At 42.8% G+C, this 21,411-nt stretch overlaps 2 protein-coding genes across 15 annotated transcripts in view; one reads left to right on the top strand and one right to left on the bottom strand.

The window, feature by feature from the left end:
- The window catches only part of EXOSC7 (exosome component 7), an 18,488-nt gene extending 8,223 nt beyond the window's left edge, over window positions 1-10,265 (bottom strand). The window contains exons 1-4 of the mRNA XM_075588617.1: window positions 10,002-10,265; window positions 8,834-8,935; window positions 6,432-6,526; window positions 879-1,114 (exon numbers count right to left, since the gene is read on the bottom strand). Coding sequence (XP_075444732.1) covers window positions 879-1,114; window positions 6,432-6,526; window positions 8,834-8,935; window positions 10,002-10,058 — 490 coding nt within the window. The 5' untranslated portion in view covers window positions 10,059-10,265. The remainder of the gene's footprint in view (window positions 1-878; window positions 1,115-6,431; window positions 6,527-8,833; window positions 8,936-10,001) is intronic.
- ZDHHC3 (zDHHC palmitoyltransferase 3) overlaps window positions 10,069-21,411 on the top strand; it is a 63,832-nt gene continuing 52,489 nt past the window's right edge. For 6 of the 14 annotated variants that reach the window (XR_012799223.1, XM_075586725.1, XM_075586723.1 and 3 more), the window contains exon 1: window positions 16,383-16,459. Coding sequence is in view for 5 of the 14 variants with exons in the window: in XM_075586725.1 (XP_075442840.1) it covers window positions 16,418-16,459 (42 nt within the window). In the remaining 9 variants the exon portion in view is untranslated. Of the gene's footprint in view, window positions 10,433-16,382; window positions 16,460-17,383; window positions 17,475-21,411 lie in introns of those variants that run through there. The other 8 variants (XM_075586714.1, XM_075586715.1, XM_075586719.1 and 5 more) reach the window with 8 other exon arrangements.

The raw sequence follows: 21,411 nt of genomic DNA, 5'->3' as shown, positions 1-21,411 counted from the left end.
TGCAAATGATATGCTCTTTAACAGTTACACTACCTACCCTATAATTCTTTCATTATTGTCTTTCCCTGTGTTTACATAAAATAACATGCTTGTAATCGCTTAATTCGGTTATTACCCAGAATCCTTGGCTGCAGTTTAACCACCGTAGGACAAAAAGGGTGAAGCAATTTTGGTCCATCTGTGATAGACTCAGAAGTGCATTTCCACACTATCTTTTGTATGGTGGAGAGTTGTTATTTTTTTTTTATCCATCATAACCCAATCGTGTCAGGCTTGCATACACCACTAGCATCACAATGCTAAAATCAGCAAGTTCAACCTCCCACAAAGAGGAAACATCGATCTTTCAATGGGTTTTCGGATTCTGAAGTCCTGTAACCCAGGCTTTTTCTGCACAAGGTGTGCAGGAAATGGAAAGAGAAATGGCGGTGCACAGCAAAAGAACGTCAGGGCTAGACTGCGAGATGAGGTATTAAAAAAATATATATATTTAAGCAAAAGCCATGTCATAAAATGGGAGCAACAAGCAACAGAGAAGCCCAATGTTACACCCAATATGACAAAAATACACAGTAACATACTTATATATTCTCTTGAAAAAGGGTCATTTAGTTTAACCCTTTGGCCAAAGCATTGTAAGCCTGTGAGCCACGACAAGGCATGACCAGTTCACAGGTCCTAACACTACCAGATAAAATACTAATATACCTCTATTAGGATTTTTGACACATATACATATATATTTTGTGGGGGCTCAGGGTTCCCAAAATGAGCTTGCTCATGAGTGTTGTTCATAAAATGGGAGGTAAGAAAATTCCTCCAACGCATTTTGTGCTCAGTGTCGCTTTTTATATGTGGAAAGGTTTTAGCGACTCAACCATATATAAAATGGATGAGAAGCTTAATAGTGACCCTCCAAAGATTACACAAATGTTGTGCTTTACTCACCAAAACATCAACATAGAGCACCCAGCAATGTTCACCAGCCTCAATGCATAGGGACTCAAGGTCAATGCTGCTCTTGTTATCGAATATTTTGTACAGTGTGTTTGCGATCTCTGTACCGAGCTCTTCTCCCCCACGGCCCTCAAACTCAGGAGTTGCATTAGCCGAACTGAAACAAACCAAATAGAAAAACGGATCACACAATTACCAGAGAGTAGACAGGGGTTCCTTTTATGCCATTTCCCATTAGAATATATAGTGTCAACAACTCCTGCCCGAGGCTTCCTTAGGCCGTGCATATATAGCCGTCGTTGGCGACACGGCGGGTGACGTCACCCGTCGCCACCGGCGAAAGTTATGTTTCGCCGGGCGGCCGGGTTGCGGGATTCCGGCAATTTGATTTGTTCAAGGGCCGTCACGTGACGCCCCTTGAAAAATCAAATGTTGTTGGCTTCAGGTTTTCGCGACAGCGACGTCGCTCCGTCGCATGAACTATAAGCGCAAGCGGCTGCGGCAATGATTTTGTTTTCGGGCGACGTCGCACTATAAGCGCGACCTTAGTCACACAAGGTAGTAAAGCAGGAGAAATCTATGTAATTTTATACACTGACTCATGTTAATGTCACTTTAATAACTCAAATGCAGTATTTGAGCTGGTTACAATATCCGCACCCAAAAAGTTGAGTTTTCAATTGCGCTAAAAACACAACATGGTTGAAAACGACAGTCGCACTGGCATGTATGACTAACCTTTTCACCATGATTATAAAACATGGCTTACTTCCCTTTTGATGGTATGGACCACATGAAGGATTTATCAGATTACTACTTTAAATTATTAGGGAGCAGAAGAGCAACCTTCGGTTATGTTAAAGCAGCTTTGACATTGAACGGTTGCACACACGAGGCTGGAACGCGAGTCATTAAAATGGTCAAGGGTGCTCATCTCATGGTAAACACTGATGAGGTTCCCACACAGGTTCAAAATGTCAGCATGAGACATTGCATCGCGCACTTTACACAATAATACTATTTGTACTTACACGGCGCTGCCAATGTACGCAGCACTTCACGCATAATTTGCAGGCAGAAGGATCCCCTGCCCCAAAGAGCTTACAATCTCATTTTGGTGCCTGAGGCACAGCGAGAGAACATCACGTGCCCGAGATCACAAGAGGGGCTGACCCTGGGATATGAACCAGCCTCACCTTTTCAAAATAGCATGATTTTACCACTAAGCCCAGGGACTTCGTATCAGTTGCAACTTCCTATTGGACAGTCATCTAAACCCCCAGGAAGTAATACCAGCAACTACACCAGTATCACGGAAACCGGGGAGTCCCCAGAGCTGAAAATAGCGCAGGCCCCCCCGCCCCCAGTTACACACCTGTAAAAAGATAAATGGGTTTATATGGGTGGATTTCTCCCTAAAAAACTGATAGATAATTAGCAGCTTCCCCTCTATGGAATTGCACTGAACTCAAAGAACCACTTAAAGCAGCAGTCCAAGATGCCCTTCCCCCCCCCCTTTAATATGTGCATCAATACAATCCACACAATAATAATTAGTGAAGTTGCCGATCGATCGGCAAAGATTCGACTAGGGGGTTCATTAAATGGCTTTCAGAGCAGCAATAGGTTCTGATTATACAGATGCACAGCAGTGCGTGGGCGCGAGCATCTGTGACATCACATTTGCAACGTCGCAGAGCAACACTTGCACAAACACATTCTTATGCGCGTGCGAATGTAGGGGAGACAAGGCGGAAATGTGGTAAACGCTCCAACTGTCACCCCCATTGCAGTAGCAAGCGGCGCCACAGTCGCGGTAGCTATAAGCACTTTGCGGGGATGCATTCTATTTGTTTTGGCGCTGCGCGGTGTCACTCCGGGCGATGCCGCGTACGTTTTTTGGTGTCATGACGGCCGAAGAGGACCAAAGATGCAAAGTTCTGTGGGGAAGATCATGTGACCAGGCAGTCACTGGATACAATTGGTGCACTGCTAGAGAGAGGGCAGGGCTCAAAAAGGGGTGTGCCACAGACGGTTTCAGAAGAGGAAGGGGATGTGACTTTGTGAATGGTTGCTAACAAAAAATGATTGTTATATTATAATACATAAAAAGTCCTATTGAGTTGTTAAAATACTTTTTTTCCCCCTCATAGTACAGAACAGATTTATTTAAAAAACACATGTAGGATATTGCTTGGTCTGCAGCTTTAATAATAAAAGGCATAGGAGTTAAGGAAAGTGCTGTATCTGTAACATGAACACGTAATTAGTTCATCCTGCAACCCCACTTGCATCCGTTACTTATCAATACGAATTTCTATTTGTCCTGTTCTGCTGAGAAGGAAAAAATGATTTTACCCTCTCCGAGAGGACCCTGCGGTTAATGAGGCAAAGAGTGTTAGGAGATGGGCTGAAGGGAAGTGTCCCTTCATTCAGTGAAACCTGGTGTGTAACAAGCTTTGCATACACTTTTTCCATAACAGCACTGATAGAAGGTACATGCGGCGAGTGCGGCTATTAAACGCAGCAATCTCCCCTACCCCAACACCAGAAGCCTACACGCTTAACTTCTACAATGTTAGCATCTTGCCTGCTCAGTATGTTTTAGTGTAACAAATCATGATTTTCTTCATGTCTAGCATCTAAAGCTACAAAGGTAACCCTCAGATTGTAATGAGCTCTGGGGGGAAACTTCATTTTATCCACATTTCAAAGGAGCAATACAGGTTTCATTTATTGTTTTATTACAGTATTAAAGTAGGGGGTCTCCGGAGCTGAATGGTGTTAATTGCAGCACTGGGGACCCCCTGCTTCCAGAGATACTTACCTCTGTAGCTGTGCAGCGCTTAAATGTCCTGTGTCACGTGGGCCAATAAGACGCAGCGATGTCATCCAATGCGGCTTCCTATTGGCCCGCTTAACCGGAGCACTTAAACTCCGCAGAGATACCGGCAGCACCTACAGGAGGGGGGTTAAGGCACAGCCAGCGATACAGTAACCCCCAGAGCAGGGGTGCTCAACCCCAGTCCTCAAGCCCCCCCAACAGGTCAGGTTTTCAGGATATCCTAGCTTCAGCACAGGTTTTTGAGCCACCTGTGCTGAAGCAGAGATATCCTGAAAACCTGACCTGTTGGGGGGGCGGGGGGGGGGAGGGGATGCTTGAGGGCTATAGAGTTGGACATCCCCCTGCCCCAGAGGTCACTTCAATGTTAAGCCAGCACGAAGACTGCAGGCAATGTAGGTTATACGCCATTACAACTCAGGGCCATGGCTTTATCCAATCAGAATGGCACATTATGCTCACACACCCAGCTGGTTTCACCTCAACAGGGACCCCATGCGTTGCTAGAACACACTGTACAACCTCGAAACAGATGTAGTGGATGCACTCAACTAATCCTCCCACTCGCCCCACAATGCAGGTCTGATTACAATGACGCGTTCATACACAATATATAGGGAAGTCAACTATGCAGCTCAATCCCACTTTTTTTTTTTTTTTTATACATATTCTAGCACAGAGCTCTTGAATCCGTTTCCCCCGTGGTCCAGATCAGAAGAGAAAATTAGGAAAAGACAGGCCCCATTAGGAAAAGACAGGCCCCATTAGGAAAAGACAGGCCCCATTAGGAAAAGACAGGCCCCAAGGATATCGTGGTGTAATTTAGGAAACATTGAAAGACACACACAAACAATGTTGAAATACAATATTCTTAACTTCTGTACCATGCATATGAACATTACCATACAATAGTGATGAACCGGGTAATTACCCGGTGCTTTCTCAGCTACCCGGAAATTACCCAGACCCGGCAGCAGGGGGCTGGAACCGGCACCGGGTAATTTCCGCGTCCTTCTCCCTCGGTCCTCCTCTTGGAGAATGGCTGGAGCAGAGCAGCTGAAGACTAGAAGACTTACCTGCAGCGGCGGCGGCTGAGGAAGACCACTGCGGAGGACCGCGGCGACATCGTGGGAGCGGCGGCAGACATCCTGGAGGCGGTGGCAAGCAGAAGACGTCCTTGTTGAGCCGGTTGAAGCAGCAGAACGCATCACAGCTGATGCCGGGGAACCATGTGACCGGAGCAGGAGCGGTACTATTGGACAACCAGCTCCTGGTCCAGTCACATGGTTCCCCAGCTCCCACCGGCATCAGCTGTGATGTGTTCTGCTGCTCCCACCGGCTCAACAAGGACGTCTCCTGCTGCCACCGCCACCAGGACTGTCTGCCACTGCTCCCATGATGTCGCAGCGGTACTCCTCACCCTCCGCCGCCAGCAAGTTTATGCTACCCAGCCGGGTACGGCAACATTTCGAATTTTCCATGGGTACCTGGTTTTTATTATTTAAAAAAAAAAAACAGAAGAAGAAGAAGAAAAAGAAGAAGAAGAAAAAGAAAAAAAAGAACTCGGTACAACACTACCATACAAGGAAGTTTCACGTGAACAAAATTCTACTTAGCTGACCGAGCAAAAAATAATTAACTCTGCGTAAAAAGACAGTATAGGAACCACTCTAAGGCCCCTCATAATGCTGCTTTTGGCCGGCAATCCAGCAGCTGATGAGTCCTGTTTTAGAGAGACTCGAGTTCCCAAGTACAGTACAAATGACACCGGCCATCCCTTACGATTATAGAGAAAAAGGTATCTCCCCAGCAGCAAAGAAGTGGGGTCTTTAAACTAACGACAGCCAAGAACTACTGATGGAAAAAAGATGATGGATGCCACAGATATATTTTACAAAAGCTTAGGCAACTTTTTAGAATGGAAAAGTATTGTATACAGAGATATACTGAGTAAGTTAAACATAGCAAGTGTGATGTTGATCCAGGGAGCTGTTCAATTGGAGCCAGGAATAATCCCCCCGCACAAAATAAATGGCAAATGTTGATTTTCTGTGTCTTCTTCAGGATTAAAAAGAAACAATTGAATTATAAATATAGGATGAGTATCTTATCTAATTATAATTAAAGGTTTAACTTGATGGACATATGTCTTCTTTATACCTAATCTACTATGTTACTATGGGCCTTATTCTATAAATAATAATAGCGAATGGAAAGTCCCAAGGACTTCAATTGGGGATTTCTATGCGGTAGCACCAGGTTTGGTACTATCCCACTTTATAGGAATAAGGATCTATGGCACAATATATTGCTAGTAGCAAAAACCCAGTGTGAAAAAATGTATTATGCAAAGAATAGCATTTCCCATTATTGCTGGAACTCTATTCAAAAAACACCCGCTTGGTGTCATAAGAGTATCCCTCCAGCACAAGAGGGCAAGGCAAAGACACCCTTAGTGTAATTAGAGCTGACATTTCCGAGAAGTAAGAGGAATAATGTCTGTGATTCAGGGTTTATTTTACAATTCCTCATTAACAATGGAAGAAAAAGAAACTATTGTGTATATTTGCAAGCGTGCTAGGATTAGTTGTTTTGCGGTACAGCCTGCACAGATGACACCACTTCCACTAACCAGTCGACAAAGAACTCCAGGTAGCCTTCCTCTGGCCTCTCCAGCCTTGGCACCCCCATTTCAGCTTTGACTCCCACTAGAACATCCGTGTGACCCTGCGGCATTGCAAGAAAAGAAAAATACAGATAGAAAATTTAAAAAAAAAAGAAGATATAAAGCCAACATTTGCAGGAAGGAAATACATGTGCTGTCTCGAACAGATAGATATATAGATAACAATTGACACGATATGCACCCTGTGTGTCCGCTTGCGATTTGGGGAGTGGCAATAGAAGTCAGGGAGGAGTCGCACGATGCACAGACTAGGAGATCAAACGCTGCGTCTCCGTGCGTCACTTAGATTTACGTTAAAGAACTCCACCAGGCCTGAGGTGGTGTAAAGGTTTCCGCCCATCAATTTGCTTTGCTTTGTGGTGTGTGTGGGTGCCGGCCAGAATTCTAGTGGCGGGATTGGTCCTGGAGAAATATACGTTTGTTGCAGGCTGCGATACCTTTCTATTGAGCAACAAGGGCTCTTGGCAGGTCTCATTTCTAACTAGATCTATCAAGTGTCTTCTTCATACTGACTCTTATGTAATATGGAGGACTTATCACAAGCTGCGTGAAATTGAAATTGTGGTCGCAATTCAAAAATATTACCATGACAAAATCTTTGGCGCCTACAATTCAAATAAAAACTGATACAGGATCCTCAAACCCTGGCGCAGAAAAAAGAAAAGATATGAAGACATGCCAAACCTAAAGTTCCAGTTTTCTGGCGATATATTCATGCTAGTGGGTCATTTACAATTAGTGGGCTTAACAAACTCCAGAGCTCTGGAATAGGGAAACATGCTTTAAACTGGTTTCAGTCCTACCTATCAGGAAGATCCCAACATGTGTCTATCTCAGGCTCTAACTCCAACCCCCTGGATATCAACTGTGGCGCCCCGCAAGGCTCTGTTCTGGGGAACCTACTCTTCTCAGTGTTCATTAATGATCTTCCCACAGCTTGTAAGGAAGCCTCAATACACATGTATGCAGATGACACAATCCTATATGCACACAGCCATAGCCTCTCTGACCTTCAACACATACTTCAGTCTGACTTTGTCAGACTCGAAAACTGGATTTCCCAAAACAAACTGTTTTTAAACACTGACAAGACTGTAACAATGGTATTTGGGACCAAGACTAAATTTTAAAGCTTCCAGTGACTGAGCTCCTGATTAGAACCAACGCTAACACCACCCTAACCCCTGTCACTATTTTTAAGTACCTGGGCATATGGTTTGACTCCCACTTAATATTCGGGATGCACATTGATACCCTGACAACCAAGACCTATGCCAAACTAGGGGTACTTTACAGGAACAAATCCTCCCTAAGTCTCCTGGTCAGAAAGCATATCGCACAGCAGATGCTAATGCCAATTATTGACTATGGAGACATAGTATATGGCTCGGCACCTCAAACCCACCTTAGCAAACTTTACACCCTCTACAATTCAATTTGTCGTTTTGGTCTCCAATGCAACTACAACACACATCACTGCGAAATGCTCAAAGAACTAGATTGGTCATCACTCGAGTCTAGGCGCAAAGTTCACCTTTCCTGTCTTGCCTTTAAATTCTTTATGGGCAAGCTACCCAGCTACCTGAACAAGCTTCTCACCCCTACCACATGCAGCACTTATCATCTGAGATCAGACTCCAAAAGACTGTTCATGGTCCCAAGGCTCAACAAAGTATCCGGACGTTCCTCCTTCTCTTACCGTGCACCCCAAAAGTGGAACAACCTACCAGAGACTCTCACATCCACCACCAGTTTAAGTTCTTTCAAATCTAAGGCTGCCTCACACTTTAATCTGGTCTGTAACTGTTTCATTCGCCCATAACATATATTTTCTTTAACTGTGCACGCAATGTCTTGTATATAATGTATACCCTGTTCATTTATGTAACTGTATTTGTAACCATGTATTATTTGTTTTACTCTGTGCCCAGGACATACTTGAAAACGAGAGGTAACTCTCAATGTATTACTTCCTGGTAAAATATTTTATAAATAAAATAAATAAATTTAAAGATGACGGAGTACATCATTTAAAGATGATCCAGTATAATGGATACTGTGTATATGATGCTGCTAAGTCTTTCAATGAACTGTAAGATCCATCGGTAGAGATGTTAACATTGCTCCATGTTTTGTACTTGAACGCAAACACATTTGAAATTTCCTATTTTTGTTTTAATAAAAAACAGTAATGTCCCTACAAGAGAAACTTTGCCATCACAACCGCATAACATACCACAACAGCCCACCTCCCCCCCCCACCCCTCCAAACGGTGATATGGTGTGAATACGTATTGTTCATCCCGATACATGCAATGTGGGTAATAGTGCTGTTCCCGGTCACTTACAATTTTCACCCGTGCAGAGCCAGTGGTGTTTGACACCACATCTGTCTCCACTTCAATGCAGCGGTAGTCCTCACATCCTCGGCCGTCTGTACGCAGGTCATCCTGCACCCGAGAAACACAGGAGAAGATAGGCATTTACATGTAGCTCTATGCTGCCTGTAGTCAACATTTCGGGAATATACAAAGATGTTGATGACGGGCTCCTGTCAAAAGACAAAAGGGCGAAAAAGGTTGTATTTTTCCAAGTGAAGCCGTGCATATTTGAAATCCTTTTTCCTCTGCTGGCAATCATTGTCTCCCAAAAAGGTGTTAACATATGACGCACACGCGCGCACACGCACACACACTATATAGCTGCCAGCAGAGGAGTTGCCAGGAGAGTAGCAATGTAGAAAAAAGTTTTATGGACCCAAGAAGCTCTGAATTATTTCTATAAAAAGGTAATCTGATTTTTTGCCCCCAAACCTTCAAACTCCACCAAAAAATATTCCCGATAAAGATCCCCCATATTTGTGTGTAACACAATGTTCCCCCTCATATATACGTGTGTAACAACGCATTTTCCCTCCCATATACACACACACACGTAACGCATTGCCCCCCCATAAACACACACACACACACGTGTGTGTAACAACGCATTGCCCCCCATATACACACACACACACACGTGTGTGTGTAACAGGGCATTGCCCCCCATATACACACACACGTGTGTGTAACAACGCATTGCCCCCATATACACACATGAATGCAACGCAATGCCCCCATATACACACACACACACACACACGTGTGTAACAATGCCCCCATATATACACACACACACACACGTGTAACAACGCAATGCCCCCCATATATATATATATATATATATATATATATATATATATATACACACACACGTGTAACAAAGCAATGCCCTCATATATACAGACGTGTGTAACAACGCAATGCCCCCCATATATACGTATATAACAGCACAATGGCCCCCATATAGTGTTACAACGCAATGACACACAGATACAATAACTGCATGTGATCCACATAACTCAGGTCTTGGGACCCTATACATATACAAGACAGGATCCCTATAAGTATAAAAGTAGGAGGCCTCCCATAGAGTACACCTGTGACCGCTCATACACATCCCCTCCCCGGGCAGCACCTGGATCCCGTGCAGGATGTAAACCTTCTCCGCCTCGCTCAGCTGCACCGACGCCATGCTTCTGCTCTACCGACGTGATCACACTGCGCCGGCACTCGGTTAATACGTCACTCGCCCCTCTGCGGTTTCTTGCCAGCACCTCGACGTCATCAACGCGCTGCCAGGGCTCGCTCTCGCCCTGGTGTGTGCAGTGCTGCTGGGTACGGCGGGACGCTGCCCTCTGCCCTTCCCCGGTGGGTGCGGCGGGACTCTGCCCTTCCCCGGTGAGTGGGGTAGGAAACCCCGGCCTGAAGGGCCTGCTGAGCAGGAGTGGAGGAGTTATTGCGTGTAAGTGGGAAGGGGTGTGACAGGTCGGTGCGGCTGCCAGCAGAGTGCAGGGCTGGGCATCCTGCAGCTGCTGTGTACAGACCCTCCCAACACTGGGCACACATGTATGCATGTATGTATATGTATCTTTATATAGCACCATCCATGTACATAGCGCTTTGCAGCCGTAATACACGGGACCTAATCATATAATGGGAATATGCGCAGGAGACATAAAAGTAATATTAGGGGAAGGGAGTCCCTGTCCCGAAGAGCTTACAATCTAAGCACACGGAAATAGATCCAACTCTCTTTCCTGATGGGGACGCAAAAGGGTTGCAAGCACGTGAGCCCCTCCTATAGAGGCTTCCATAACATCTGCCATTTATTAGCTGCCAAGATCAGGTTACCGGTACAACACTTGTATTTGTGCTCTTTTCTTTGTATAGGTTAAAATACACATGAGATTTATTTATAAAATATTTTACCAGGAAGTAATACATTGAGAGTTACCTCTCGTTTTCAAGTATGTCCTGGGCACAGAGTTAAGACAAATAATACATGTTTACAAATACAGTTACATAATGAACTGGGTATATATTATATAAAAGACATTGCATGCACAGTTAAAGATAATATATATTATGGGCGTATGAAACAATTACAGACCACATTAAAATGTGAGACAGCCTTAGATTTGAAAGAACTTAAACTGGTGGTGGATGTGAGAGTCTCCGGTAGGTTGTTCCAGATTTGGGGTGCACGGTAAGAGGAGGAGCGGCCGGATACTTTGTTGAGCCTTGGGACCATGAACAGATAGAGGAGGCGATGCATTTTCTGTAACTCACTGAACATGAGCAAATGCAGCTGTCGATCTGTGTAATTAGCAGATGGTCTCGAGCTTCAACCAATGGGACGAATGGAAGTAGGTGGCGGTGCACAACCGGTAAACTAACCAAGAGTAGGCAAATAGAACTTGAAAAAAATATATATTTATTGGCACATAAGTAGGATAAAAACGCTCTGCTTTGTCCTCCCTCTTTCTTTGGACCTCCTTGTCCTCTTACGTTTTTTGACGGTTCGGAAAATAAAGTATCTCTGGCGGTCTGGTATTTTGTTGAATGACGATCATGGTGATAATTGTTTGAATTTTCTCCAAAATGATCACTCCACCTTTCTGAGTCACTTGTTGCTCCTTCAGCATCTCTTCTGAAAGATATTGAGAGTGAACGGTTTTCAGAGTCCAATGGATCAGAATCACAACTGGAAGTTTCTCCATATTTATTTAGAACATTCAACTCTACCAAGTTGACATTTTTGGAGAGTTTTTGATCAAACACCACAAAGGACTCCATTTCTTCAAACTGATAAAGCTTGGTCTGTAAAGATTTTACTTCTTTTTCAATATTGATTGAACAGTCAGTTCCATTAATTTCATAGAACACCCAGAATCATTCTCCAATTTTGTTAAAATTCTTTATTTTTGAAACCAAAAGTTGGTGATATTTATTTTTTTATGCGTAATCCACGTGGTATTCTTTTCACCTTAATATAGTTTTCAATAGTGGTAATGTCCCACCATAAACGAGTATCTGTAATTAGTAGTTTTTCCAATTGAGCAAAATTTAAACCTAGATCAGAGGGTTCCTCACAACAAATTTCACCATCAAAGACAAACAGAGCCTTTTTGAGTCTATTGGAATTATCAGCATTGTATGCATATGTTCTTGTTGTAGCATCTTTTGGTATAGTCTCACAAATATATTCTATTTCATCCATATTATGTATATATAAATAAAACAGCGGAGAGATATAGTAAAATATATATATACTGTGCCCCTCTCCAAAGAGAGATAAACGTGTATTACTAAATGCCTGCCCTTTCGAGTATGTAGTGAAGATAAGTATAATTCTTCTTAGCATCAAAATAGCCACACATGAAGGAGGTAGTCTATAATTAACTTTAACCTTGTAATATTTGTAATCTAGGTTGCGCAACTGTATAAATTCAGTCCAAATCAAAGATTATGTGTGGTATATGCCAAACGAAAACAGTGCATCAAAAACCACATACAAAAAGATCATATGTAAACTTGTGGCTAGATGTGTGAATAAATAAAGGCAGTTCAATAGCAAACATGTGAAGCATCATACTCGGTGAATATTGAAGTCATTCAAATGTGATAAGTACTTAAACATTTGCTGGTATGCATTGTAACTGCGTATGCAAACACATGTAGGATCAGAGAATCAAGACCCAGCTGTGTGGTGATAGTCTCCTGTCACAATAGAACTATAAATCAAAGTCTTGATAAGATCATAATGTTCACAAACGGTGTTCCCACAATCAGCAGTTAGTGGGTACTCACTGAGTATTTTTTCTTCTTTGCAGAGTGAACCGCAGCGGGCGTGCTTCAATCCGGATCAGGCAGCAGACGTATGGAAGTAGGTGGCGGTGCACAACCGGTAAACAAACTCACCAAGGACAGGCAAAGAGAACTTGAAAAAATATATATATTTATTGGCACATAAGTAGGATAAAAACACTAACGCGTTTCGCGCCACATGGCGCTTTGTCAAAGAGATAGAGGACTCTCGTCGTCCATTTCCTGTTATGTAGCACTTCCGCATCCGAATCAGCATCCCCTAAACCAATCTCTATGCCGCAGCACAGGTGATGATAAATCATGAATACAAAATCACTGATCGCGGGGGCTTGAGTGCGGACGCCGAGTCTGCACAGAGAGGCTGCAATTTAGAATGTTAACATACAGATTGTAAACAAGTACAATTAGCCAAAATGGCTATATAATACATTAAAAACAGGGAGAGAAGCTTAATCCATATAAAGAAAAGCATGAATGCAGTCTCAAGTTAAAAATCCTAATGTACACACATGATTAATATTATGATACATTTCATCACTACTATACATATATTATTTATAAAGTATACTTCATCATAAATAGTCGTGTATACTATTTAAAAAAATCTCTCCATTGATTAAATCATTAAGAATATATATACACATACATACATACGTACATATATACATACATACATACATACACTAAGATCTTATTCATAATAATTACTCAAAATTCATGGAGGTTATACAGAGAATAGATGCGAGACGAATCCTAATGTTCATAAGATAACTTGCATTCTATTATTATAAATGAACATAAATGTGTGAATTCATGTATAAATTCTAAAAGTATGGACAATATATTTCCAACAACAATGGACCCTATAATTATCCATCAACCTATATGTAGATTTATAGTATTGAACTAGTCAACACTATAATGGTAAGTGGTACAAAGAAAGTATACAAAAGATATACCCCAACATACATTGTTTGTCATATTGATGCAAGAGTTCATCATTATAGGCACTGCATACTTAAGTCAAAACATTTTTTGTATATATAATTAATGACTAATTTAAACAAATGTAAACAACTGATGTAATACTTTGTTGAACTTGAAACTTCTAAAAGCTGATTCTTGTTGAAATGTATGGGGTCTTAAATTACTGCCGACTCAACGAAGCAACTGCAAGTGAAGGATACAAAAGTTACCACGAGAGGATTTAAAGTTTGATGATTAAACTTCAATAATGTACATTTTAAATAATAATTATATAGCTACTCATAGAATTAACTGAATGAGCCAAAAAGGGGGGAGGAGGAAGAACAAAAGAGGGAAGGCGGGAGGACAATGGAAAAAAGGGAAGAGGTAAAGAAATAATAAATGTAAAAAATAATCATAAAAAATATAAAGAACACATTAAAGGAAATGGTACAACTCCCAGTCTGTGTTGATGCCATTAGGTGAGAGGGAATTTAATTGGAAAGTCCAATGCATTTCTCGTTTATTTAGGATATTTAATCTATCACCTCCTGCAATGGCCATTTCAACATGTTCTATAGCAAAGAAACTAAAGTTGTTTATTCCACCTTTGGGACATTCTGCAAAGTGTCTGGACACTGGGTGTGTTATGTCTCCTTTTTTTAATGTTCATTATATGCTGTTTTAAGGGTCTAATAGTTCTTCCTACATAACCCATTTTGCAGCCACATCTTAGATAATATACGGTATAGTTCGTATTACAGTTTATAAATGTAGTTATTTTGTAATCTTGTTTGGACCTTTAAATTAGTTCTGATTTTACTGGGCTTCGCGAATGTACATACAGTACAATGTCCACACTTGTAGAAACCTTTTACGTTTCAAAGCCGGTTTGCCTTAGTAAATTGAGATCTAAAGTAACTGGGGGACATATGAGATCTAAAGTAACTGGGGGACATATGAGATACCAGTGATTTGACTTTTTATATACAAATCTTGGATCTTTGATTGTGAAAGGTTTTAAATCTACATCCAGATTCAATATATCCCAGGGCTTAGTTATAATCGATCGTATCTGCTGGGCTTGGCTGCTATGTTGCGTGGTGAATAATGGGACCTCATCATGATTTTGTTTTTTGCTAGCATGAGAAATATATTTTTTGTTCTTGGTTGTTTTTTTGGGGATTAGGAGATCCTCCCGGTCGGTCCAGTAAGCTACATTGAATGCATCTATAATGTCAAGTTCGCTATAACCTCTGTTTTCAAATCTTAAGGCCAGTTCCCTCGACCGTAGAATAAAAGACTCCTCATCTGGACAGAGTCTTCATTGTCGAAGGAACTGTCCTTTGGGTAGACGCCTAATGCTCTCAGAAATGTATTTCTTGAGTTTTCTTTCCTGTACAGTATATGTCGGTCTGAATACTACCATGTATAGTAACAGATCGAGATAGTGAATGTGAGTACGATTAAAATTAAAGGTGAATTTTAAATTGATTTGTGTTATTATTAAGTGTCTATCAATTGGTGCAAAGTGTTCTCATCACCTTCCCAAATAAATAACAAATCATCAATATAACGTTTATAATAAATAATATTTTTCCTAAATAAATTGGTGTCACCAAATATAAATGTGCGTTCCCAATAACCCATAAAAAAGATTAGCATATGATGGGGGCAAAGGATGTACCCATCGCAGTGCCCCGTGTTTGTAAATAAAAGTGTCAAATAAATAATAATTAGAATCTCAAATAAAAGTGCGTTGTGCCATAGAAAGTTCTGTATATTGTAGAAAATGTCTGACAGCAGTAAACCCATGTGCATGATCTATGATTGTATACAATGACGATACGTTCAGGGTAACCCAAAGATTATTTTTGTATAACCTCCATGCATTTTGAGTAATTATTATGAATAAGATCTTAGTACAGCTCAACCCTCGTTATAACGTGATCCGTTACAACGCGAATCCGCTTATAACGCGATGCAAGCGTGGCTCCCAATTTTTGTATTTAGGAATTCTTTACAACACAATTATTGTTTTCTCAAATACATTATTGTACAATGCATACAATTGTACATTATTTCTAACGCGATCCGCTTATAGCGCAATGTTATTCTTTGGACCCCAAGCACAGCGTTTTAAGGGGGTTGAGCTGTACATATATTCTCAATGATTTAATCAATGGAGAGATTTGTTAAAATAGTATACACATGACCAGTGGTCGACAAATCACCAAAAAATCTACTCGCCGAACAAAAAAATCTACTCGCCACCTAGTACCACATGTGTGCTGCTTGGGCCAATAGGAGGTCGCCACGATGTTAAATCCACTCGTCCGGGGCGTGCAAATGTATAGGTTTGTCGAACACTGCACATGACTATTTATGATGAAGTATACTTTATAAATAATATATATATATAATAATGTGTGTACATTAGGATTTTTAACTTGAGAGACTGCATTCATGCTTCTCTCCCTGTTTTTAATGTAATATATAGCCATTTAGGCTAATTCTACCTTGTTTTCAATCTGATGCTGATTCGGACGAGGTATTGCTACATAACAGGGAATGAACGACGAGAGTCCTCTATCTCTTTGACAAAGCGCCATGTGGCGCGAAACGCGTTAGTGTTTTTATCCTACTTATGTGCCAATAAATATTTTCAAGTTCTCTTTGTCTGTCCTTGGTGAGTTTGTTTACCGGTTGTGCACCGCCACCTACTTCATTCGTCTGCTGCCTGATCCGGATTGGAGCATGCCTGCTGCGGTTCACTCTGCAAAGAAGAAAAAATACTCAGTGAGTACCCGCTAACTGCTGATTGTGGGAACACCGTTTGTGAACATTATGATCTTATCAAGACTTTGATTTATAGTTCCATTGTGACAGGAGACTATCACCACACAGCTGGTCTATTCTCTGATCCTACATGTGTTTGCTCACGCAGTTACAATGCATACCAGCAAATGTTTAAGTACTTATCACATTTGAATGACTTCAATATTCACCGAGTATGATGCTTCACATGTTTGCTATTGAACTGCCTTTATTTATTCACACATCTAGCCACACGTTTACATATGATCTCTTTGCATGTGCTTTTTGATGCTCTGTTTTCATTTGGCATATACCAAACATAATCTTTGACTTCAACCAATGGGAAACAGGCATGTCTCTTGACTTTTCACACCTGAGCATCAATACTGTAGGTACACTACCTTCTAAATAGGTGTGGGAGTGGGTGCTGGGGATACCCTTACTACCACCCCAGCTATCTTTGATCAGCACTGTGCATGGTGGGTGTTGCATGTGAATAATAGCACCTCTAAGGTTAGGTTATTATACAAAACGAAAAGATGTTCAGGGCACTCTAATTGGGCAAGAGTAGGACAAATAGCTCATCTTTTAGGAGCAGGGTGCTAGGAGTATAGCCGGGATCACCATCCAGCGACAACGGTAGATAAACAGGAAAAAGGTCTGCAGCACTCTCTGTTAGGTTATTATAGATGGGAGGGGATAGATCGTAATCTATAATGTGAGAGTATCAAGTGTGTAAGGAGAGGTTTCTCTAGCCAACGCACCCTTCACTTGGTGGGGAAGAGTAGGGGTGCGCAAACTGGGGGGCCCGAGATTTCCCGGGGGGGGGGGGGGGTGGGTTACAGAGGCCCCGCAGTCTTCCCCAAGGCATTTCCATGAATGTAACTCACTTACTTTGGCTTCCAGTGACGCGGCGTGAAAGGGGTCATGTGACCCCACGTTACCACGGCCACATAACATCGCATGACCCGCGGCGCCATTTGACGCTGGAGGCAAGGTAAGAGCAGGGGGGGGCAGGGGAAAAAGTTTGCACACCCCTATGGTTGAGAAAGGATTGCATTAAAGGCAGCCTGCCGTTTGTAAAGTGAAGTTGTTAGGTGTCTAAGAAGGGATATCATAGTTACCCATCTTTGCCCCACTAGTAATATTGATATAAAGGGTAATGGGGAGTGGCGAGATCAATACTCCAGAAACATTAGCATGTCCTGAGGGCAGACGTGGACCACTGAGAGGTACTACAGCTATACCCCGAGATGACAAGTAGAAGATCAAGAAGTCTTCGAGACAGCCTAGTTCGCAGCCACTTTGAAAAGAAACCAACTGGTACCTACCTGGCTTTCAGATTAGCCAAAGGGCTCATTTAGCCGTCACAGCTGTAACGCGTGCAAACTTATTAAAACAAAAAACAAAAATTCCAAAACTGGAACAACACACGCACTTACAGTATCAGAGAATGTATTCATTGTAAGACGTTGGGAGTCATCTACATGGCAGATTGCAACTGTGGTTAAAAAATATGTTGGCAAGACACGGCGTCAATTTAGGCGCCGTGTCTTAGAACACATAGGGACTATAAGAAATAAAATCGATGCCTCCATTGCAAGACGTGAACGACTTTCACAATGGTGACAGTACAGCAGGCCTGCACAACACGCGGCCCGCCAGCACTCACTGTGCGGGCGGCGGCTCGCCTCCTCCCTCCCCCGAGTCCGCTCTCCTCCTCCCCTCCCCCGAGTCCGCTCTCCCTCTCCGTCACCCGCCACGAGCCGAGCCCGCTCTCCCCTAGCCCGCTTTCAAGACTGCACGCTCTTGCAGTGCGGCACTTCCAGTGCCCGCTGCCTGCGATCGCGCGCAGTCCTGCCTGCTCTGCCGCCATGATCTGAGGGGAGGGGAGGTGCAGGGGCTGATGTGAGGTGAGGAGGTGCAGGGGGGTGATGTGATGTGCAGGAGGGGTGATGTGAGGTGCAGGGGAGGTGATGTGCAGGAGGGGTGATGTGAGGTGCAAGGGGGTGATGTGAGATGCAGGGGAGGGTCATTGGAGGTGTAGGGGGGGGTCATTGGAGGTGCAGGGGAGGGTGATTGGAGGTTCAGGGGGGGTGATTGGAGGTGCAGGTGAGGGTCATTGGAGGTGCAAGGGGGGAGAGATATGAGGTGCAGGGGGGGAGAGTGATGTGAGGTGCAGGGGGTGAGGATGATGTGAGGTGCAGGGGGGGTGGGATGTGTGTGGTGTGCAGGGGGGGTATTGTGTGTTTGATGTGGAGGGGGAGTATTGTGTGTTTGATGTGGAGGGGGAGTATTATGTGAGGGGGAGAGATGGGGGTATGAGAGATAGATGGGGAGTATCGCAAAGGTTGATAGTGAGGGGTTCTGGGGGAGATATGAGGATGATGATGATTGGTGCTCGGGGAGATATATGAGGATGATGATGATGAGAGGTGCTGGAGGAGAGATGATGATGATGATTTTACCTATGCGGCCCAAATTTTTTTTCCTTGGAGCAGTTCGGCCCTTCTCGCTTTACGAGTTGTGCAGGCCTGCAGTACAGTATTAAAATTTACTGGTATTGATCAACTGTCCATGGGACCCCGTAGGGGTGACTGGGACCAGGAACTTTATAAATCCATCTTGATTCTTTTCTTAATCTAAACACCCTGTCACCACACGGTCTTGACAAAGGTTTTGTCTTCCATCCCTTTATCTACGGCGCTAATTGGGGACCCGCTATCAATCGCGACCACGACTTGTACTAGTCACAGGCATATTTGAACAGTTACCTATCTGGGATGTGCGTTGGCTTTTGTCAATAGCAGCTGTGACATCAGCAATTACACGATGTGGCAATATGGTCCAACTTATTAGCTACGGCCATGACTTTAACCCCTCTTCAATCCCCCTTTTGAGTAAATTCAGTCAAGATCTTCAAGCATAGCACCTCCCTGTGTTCAATGTAGCAAACTCACAATATGAGTACAAGTATATAAACTGGTTTCAATCAGCATTATCACCCATGATGAAAAATTCCTATGACCCAGCGAGTTGGTAGTTAACTCTGGATCACTGACCATTTTTATTACCATTAAACAAACTACACACTTTTCAAGACAAGATCAATTTGATTAGAGCAACAGAGGGTTATATGCATAACATAATAAGGATGACACGTTATGCATAACGTTTTTATTATTCAGTGAGTATATCGTTACACACTGAGTCAATTCCATAAGGACTTTTGACATAAAAAGTCAAGTACAATAAAGGGTTAATGACCGAATGGCATTAACCAATAGGGCTGTTTGTAGCCCTTTATAAGGCACTCACCTGAGGGGGGCTGACCTTAGCCTTGAGAAAGCACTCGCGAAACATACATCGGCATTCTGCGCCGGCAATTACCTATGACGTCACATAGGGAAGCACCTACGGACGAAAATAACACGTACAGCTTCCTAGCTTAAAAGATGCGCTTACAAGCGTTTTTAATACTCTATTTTTTCAATCTATACTTCTTGTTTTACGGGGGAGTATTTAAGACGAAGGGCTCAATATACTGTACTTAATCATCAGATTACAAGAGAATAACGCCTACCGTTGCATAATACCATCCCTGCTGATACCATTGTATTGAGATAGGGACTAGTCGTCTAAGCACTCTGTGCAGAGTTAAAATACCGGTTAACAGAATATTTACTTAGCGGGGCTCTGGGATATATAAGGTAATGGGCTAGTGTACTTCAATACCAATTACTGTTATGACGGAGCGGAGTGTCGATAACATAGAGACCAGCACCTCCAACTGATCTCATGATACGATCACTCATTTGATGCTACATAAAATACTAAACTTATGGACTGGACCATCAGTTCAATATAGCTTTATCACACTGATCGCTGTTATACCGGCACGCAGGGATTTAACATGGCGTAGACTATGGATATATTCCCTCAGCGTTCTAATTGTTTTAATAGCGGAGCGGAGTCTCGATAATATAGAGACTAGCACCTCCAACTGATCCTATGATACTATTACTTATTTCTTACTACATTATAAATTATACTAAAGGACTGGACCATCAGTTCAAGACTGCTAAATCAGACAGATTACTGTTATACTGGCACGCAGGGGGTTAAAATAGCGCAGATTTACGGATATATTCCCTTGGCGTTCCATACACAGGTGCATGCTGTGGTACTGGGAGATAATGCGCAGCAACCCCACCGCATGAGTCATTGGGCTGATTTCTAGGTCGGAGTACAGTCCGTCCTAAAAACCTGCTTGATAAGGTGGGAGTCTATGTGGCACACACTATAGTATAAATATTCTTCGGATCTTCAATCAACTGGATACCGAGGTTTTGAGGTTATAGGAGGTTGATATACGAATCTCCATATGTCATTTACTCATTCATAAATTGTTCTAGGATCTAAGGTATGAGGAACACATTGTCGATATAGTACATATAAAATGTAAGATCCACTCTGTAAATGGGGCATCATTCAATAGATGTCTGCTCATATGCGTCCATGAAGAGGTTGGCATATGAGGGCGCCATGTTGGAACCCATAGCTGTCCCCATCATTTGTAGGTAAAATCCACTCTCAAATGTAAAAAAATAATTTTTGTGGAGGATCACCTCAAATAGGAGGAGGGGATGAACTCAGGTGGGGGACCATCGTGTCCTGTAAAGTTGCTGAATTGATGCCGGATTGCCTCTATTCTGTCCACGTGTGGCATGTTGGTGTAGAGGCTGGCAACGTCCACTGTAACCAGAATCACGTCTGCTGTGTTGGCATCCAGCCTGCTGATAAAATTGGTAGTGTCTTTGACACATGACGCCATACGTGCCACCATCGGTTGCAGAAAGAAGTCGACGCACTGGGAAAGAGGGTGGCACAGGGAGCTGGTATGATCGGTCTCCCTGGTGGCGCCGTGAACGATT

The sequence above is a fragment of the Ascaphus truei genome, chromosome 2 (genome assembly GCF_040206685.1).
Source record: "Ascaphus truei isolate aAscTru1 chromosome 2, aAscTru1.hap1, whole genome shotgun sequence".
NCBI lineage: Eukaryota > Metazoa > Chordata > Amphibia > Anura > Ascaphidae > Ascaphus > Ascaphus truei.
This window is presented reverse-complemented; position numbering and strand designations above follow the sequence as displayed.